Genomic DNA, 5,718 nt, shown 5'->3' with positions numbered 1-5,718 from the left:
AGTCTGAAGTTTATTAGAAATTTGAGCTCAAAATTAAAAATAATTTTCAATTGAAGCAATTTTTTTAAGCTTCTGAAAGTTTTGAATTAGGGCAATCTTGATATAAATCATAAGACACTAGATGCAAAAATTATCCCTTCTGATTATGAATAATCATGAATACTATTTTTACTATTATAACTATTAATACTATTATTACTATTATGATTAATATTTTCGTTATGATTATAACTATCATTAGTATACTGGTTAATATTGTTATCATTATGATCTAATTTTTTTATATTTAAGCGCTGTGTTCAACTTATGAAGTAATTTTGAGACACATTCTGTCTCATTTTTCAAATATTTTGTTAAACTAAAAAATGTCACTAAAAGTTTATCTTCAAATAACCTTCGTGTTATGTTTGGTTCATAATATTTTAGTTTGTAAACTAGTCCATATTGGCTTCTATCCAATCTATGTATGCAGATACTCGGGTATATACACTGTCATCAGAGCAAGTTTTTGTTCCAAAACTGACTATTCCATAGAGGCATTTGGCTCTTCCGCTACTGCTCAGTGGAAAAAGAGGACCACCCGAATCACCCATACAACTTCCACTGTAGGACCCTGTTGACTCCATGCACACTTGATATTGCTTGTGGAAACTGCTCCAAAAACAATTGCTGTAAGTTTCCCTAAGCATCGTTTCTTGGAGTTTCTCAGGGGAAGTTTCAGGGTTAACACTAGATGATCCAAGACCACAAACTGCAATATCATAACCTGAGTTTTTGTATGTTGTTCTGCACAGTGATATTGAGCGACCTTGCACGGATCTGCTCAACTTGATGAGACCAATGTCGTTAACAGCAAGCTCGTTATTATACCTAAAAACAAAGTTTATGAAATCCAGCTATTCAGCTTAGTTAAAACGAATAACTTCGCATGTTCCATAAATTACACATTGTTAAAATAGATATCAATAATTGATCAAATCTAAGGTCGACCAAAAAATTGGACTCAAATGACTGAAAAGAGATTATAAAAACATTACTCTGCTTACCTTGGATGTATGAACCAATCAGCGGCTCCAATTTCAGTTTTTTGTGAATAACTACTAGTGAAATCGCCAACAAGTACTGTAACGTAACCTGAAACAAAAAAATATTCATTAAAATTATCAAAATGAGACCAAATTCTCCACAGGGTTTCCCTTAAGTAACAACAGTCTGCGGTTCTTTTTCCTTCCCCCCACCCCACACGAGCATCAATTTTATAGTGTAACGAGTGATTTTACCATGTTTAAGATGAAGACCAAATACCTTTGTCATAGCCTAATTAGTCCGCATGTCAATTTTCACGACAATCGGACTATGTGAACAAAAGTTTCACTTGTAAAATTTGCAGGTGGGGGGAAAAAGAAAAAGAGCCCGTGTGCTTTTCAGTTGTATTCAAAATAGTACCTGTTTTGAAAATGGCTAAATTTTTCTAATTTAAATTCAATACTGATTTACAATAAGTAAAACGATTCCTTCTCTTTTTTTGAACATCAGAACAGGCTTACGAGCTCCGGCAAGACAATGTGCCGCTGTTAGTACATATCGTGAATTAATGATGGATCCCCCACAAGATGAGAACCTGCCGCTGTTCCAGGATTCCTTCATTTTCAATGATACGTAGAATGATCGGTCAGGAGCATCGTACCCATTTATGATGCTTCTTTTCATCGTCGAACTCAAAACATGACCGCAGAAAGCTGTCAAGGTCAAAACAATTAGCAGAAGCATCGTTTTTCCCAATGAAAAAGTATAAGAATTTAAACTAAAAAAATGATTGAATTTGAACTATGACTATCAGCAAATGATTATTTCAGGTCTCGAATGTTGACTTGAAACAGAGCGCAAAAAATTTCCCGCGTTTTTATGGAGCAACTGGTCAATACTAAGAGTCAAACTGAGCTCATCTTTGTCTTGAAGCTTAAGAGTTTTTTGCTCAATTTTGTTTTCTCATGTTTGAAATTTAGCTTATTAGCTTATAAAACTAAATTAATGTGGCAATACATAAACGCCTTCATACATAGAGTTCAATTCAAACATAAAATTTTTCTTCAACCATAAACTACGCATTGAGCCAAAACTAAAACTCAAATGTGGAGTCTGTAAACCAGTCATGAAAATGGTTGTTCAAAACAGTCAATCCACAGGGGGCTGTCATTTTAATCCGTAGGGGTTATTTTTCTTTTTCGGTCTTCTGAGCGGAGAGACCCTTTGAGTGAAAAGGGTAGGACGGTCGGAAATCATCTAATTGCACTCCCGTCTCTTTTTCTTTCACCCCTCCCCCCACCTGCCACGACCGTCAATTTTATGGTGTAACGAGTGGTTTTACAAGTTTAAATATGAAGACCAAATCTGTTTGGCACATCCTAATTAGTCAGCAGGTCAATTTTCATACTGATCGGATAATGTGAACAGTAACTTAACTAGTAAAAAAATTGCGGGGGGGGTTGAGGAAAAAGAGCCTCACTCCCACTTGTCATAAAATAAGCTGGCGAACAATTTTTTTTTGAACAAATTTTTTCATGGAAAGGAACCCTGTGCTCTTTTTCGTTCCCCCCACCTCGCTTGAGCATCAAGTTTCTGACGCAGCGAGTGCTTTTAAAAGGTTAAATATGAAGGCCAATTATGTCTTTAATGGCCTAATTAGACCGAATTCCAATTTTCATAGCAATCGATTTAAAAGAAAACATAATTTAGAAAAGAAAATATTGCAGGTGGGGGATATAAATAGTCGAGCCTTGATCTCGCATGGAGCTATCAATTCAATTGTTGTCTAGAATTCTGTGTGAATCGAACAGGTGGGGTTCATGCTCGGAAATTTTCTTGAGGGGGGGGGGGCAGATTTTTAAAATCTCACAAATCACTATAAAGACCCTATTTTAACCAATTTTTTTGCGCCGCCAGCAAAACTTCGAAAAATAGCAGACCAAAAAATGGCGTTCTGGGCACTTTACGGAAAATTTTGACCAAAAAAAAGTTGCGTTTTTTTGGCGCACCATTACGAGACCAAACTGTTTATTTTGTGGGTTCTAAGCGGATTCTGCAACAATAACGCTCCATTTATTCTTCTTTTGTTCTTTCATTTTCTTCAATTGCTCTTACAAAATTTTAACAGGTTTAACGACTTGTCTCTGGAATTTAAAATGGTACTAAGGGGGGAACCTTTGGGTCCGCAGGTGGTCGAAACCCTGAAGGGGGTTGGCATCCGCCACCCGCCCCCTTTAAATCCGCTGGTGAGACTAGGCATGGTTACACGTGTACTTTTATTTGCATTGTAACCTCAAAAAAGACGAAATGTTCGAATAGGGAGTCATTTTTTTGTTGCGATGCTTATGATGTAATAGAATAAACCCCAGAATTGGCTTGGAATAGCCTAATAAGTCTGCATTCAATTTTTTAAATTTTCAAAAAAATTGTACAAAAAAAATTTTCCAGTAGAACTTTGCTGATGGAAAATGAAAATCGATCTTTCTTACATTATCTTCCTGTCCTCCCTACGTGTTTTGAAAATTATATAAATTTGTCTGAAATTGCACACAGCAAAAAAATTGACAAGATTTGTTATAATAACTTATATTAGCTAAATTGTATTATTTGAAATTGTATCGTCATGAGGATTGAGAAAAAAAAAATAACCAAAATGAACATTTTAGTTTAAAAAAAACCGCTGTGTTTAAGATATTGAACACAATTTTGGACTTTTATAGCGTGTCCTCCATTTGAAGCATAAAGTAAACGGATTTATTTTTAAACGTTTACCAGTTTGAATACAAAAAACCGAATTCGCTTACCACAACTTGACTACAACTTTTGAGTCTTCATTTTTTGTTCTCATTGTTCAACTCTATTGATATACTGCAATTTTATTCCTAAATTTTTGATCTCTAACCAAATATAATTAAGATCCTTGTTTATCAACATGTGAACTTGAGAAAGTCAAGCTGTTCAGAATTTAGTGAAATGTTTTTATGGTTTAGTTTCACAAACTTAAATAAGGACATTAGTTGCACGGCTACAGTTGCCCGCATAGTTACAGTTTGCCCACCTACATTGCCTCGTAATTTAAGTCACAAGATTTCACGGCTTCTTGAAAGGTATCAATGATACGGCTGCATGAAGTCGGCTGCGGTGAAGTCGGCTGCGGTATACGGCTGCATGAAGTCGGCTGCGGTATACGGCTGCATGAAGTCCTTGAGTTGCCTCCTGAGTCCTGAATGTAGAGAAGCTGTGTAGTCGGTCATTTGCTTTCACGATGTAACAGTACAAGTCTGACTTGTCGGTTGTATAGTCCTGTTCGGGTTTTGATTTGCGCTACCCGGATGATGTTGTCATTGCCATCAAAAATTTTAAGTGACGAGACTCATTGGCCACATCAAAGGCGGGATGTTGTCCTCCTTCACTACAAAATGTATCCAATGGCGAACTGTCTTGATGGTGATGTAGTGCACTTAGCCTTCTGGTGCAATGAAGTCAAGTATACGTCCTTACAGCGTATCCATAATTGTCGAACTATAGCATTGATGGCTTTGCTTTGAGTGACAATTTCTTCTTGTGTGTCGAATTTTACATTGCTGTCAAGTGTCGTACGATGAGAAAATGTCTTGGCGTCAAAATATTACTGTAAATAACCTTTGGTAATCCTCGTTGGGCGCAAAATTATTTCACGGTTTCCACGCAATCATCATTCTTAAGAGAGTTGACTGTTTCTAAAAGAATTGATTTCTTTGCAATACAATTGAAGATACCTAGGTATGCTCTAGGTAAATCTCCCATCTCTGGTTGCAGAAATCTGGCGTCCTGTCGAACGCAAGGCTTGCAATTACGAATTACTTGTTTGGCAAATGCTAGGTTTCCTGGTATCCATACAGTCTGTCGAAGAGTGTAGAGTGTCATCTGAGGACCGCTAAGAAACGATCTTTCCTTCGCATCCCTGATGAGAAAATTGTTGATTGGTGATTTCCTGGGTTAATACTTCTTGTTTTTGTCGTTGGTGAGTCTAAATGAATTGATTTGTTTGCAACACAATTGAAGATACCCAACTATGCTCTAGGTAAATCTTCCATCTCTGGTTGCAGAAATCTGGCGTCCTGTCGAACCCAAGGCTTGCAATTACGAATTACTTATTTGGCAAATGCTAGGTTTCCTGGTATCCATACAGTCTGTCGAAGAGTGTAGAGTGTCATCTGAGGACCGCTAAGAAACGATCTTTCCTTCGCATCCCTGATGAGCAAATTGTTGAAGGTGATTTCCTGGGTTAATACTTCTTGTTTTTGTCGTTGGTGAGTCTAAATGAATTGATTTGTTTGCAACACAATTGAAGATACCCAAGTATGCTCTAGGTAAATCTTCCATCTCTGGTTGCAGAAATCTGGCGTCCTGTCGAACGCAAGGCTTGCAATTACGAATTACTTGTTTGGCAAATGCTAGGTTTCCTGGTATCCATACAGTCTGTAGAAGGGTGTAGAGTGTCATCTGAGGACCGCTAGGAAACTATCTTTCCTTCGCATCCCTGATGAGCAAATTGTTGATTGGTGATTTCCTGGGTTAATACTTCTTGTTTTTGTCGTTGGTGAGTCTAAATGAATTGATTTGTTTGCAATACAATTGAAGATACCCAAACAAGCTCTAGGTAAATCTCCCATCTCTGGTTGCAGAAATCTGGCGTCCTGTCGAACGCAA

General features: G+C 37.1%; 1 protein-coding gene across 1 annotated transcript; it reads right to left on the bottom strand.

The window, feature by feature from the left end:
- Nucleotides 1–434: 434 nt before the first annotated feature.
- Nucleotides 435–4,280, bottom strand: LOC134856554 (chymotrypsin-like elastase family member 3B). The gene is made up of 4 exons (XM_063872828.1): nucleotides 4,147–4,280; nucleotides 1,548–1,804; nucleotides 1,047–1,134; nucleotides 435–870 (listed from the first exon to the last, which is right to left on the bottom strand). Exons 1-4 carry the CDS (start codon nucleotides 4,278–4,280, stop codon nucleotides 435–437), a joined length of 915 nt encoding a protein of 304 aa, XP_063728898.1.
- Nucleotides 4,281–5,718: the final 1,438 nt, after the last annotated feature.

The sequence above is a fragment of the Symsagittifera roscoffensis genome, unplaced genomic scaffold (genome assembly GCF_963678635.1).
Source record: "Symsagittifera roscoffensis unplaced genomic scaffold, txSymRosc1.1 SCAFFOLD_265, whole genome shotgun sequence".
Lineage (NCBI taxonomy): Eukaryota > Metazoa > Xenacoelomorpha > Acoela > Convolutidae > Symsagittifera > Symsagittifera roscoffensis.
The sequence above is the reverse complement of the archived record's forward strand: the minus strand, read 5'-3'. Positions and strand labels throughout refer to the sequence as shown.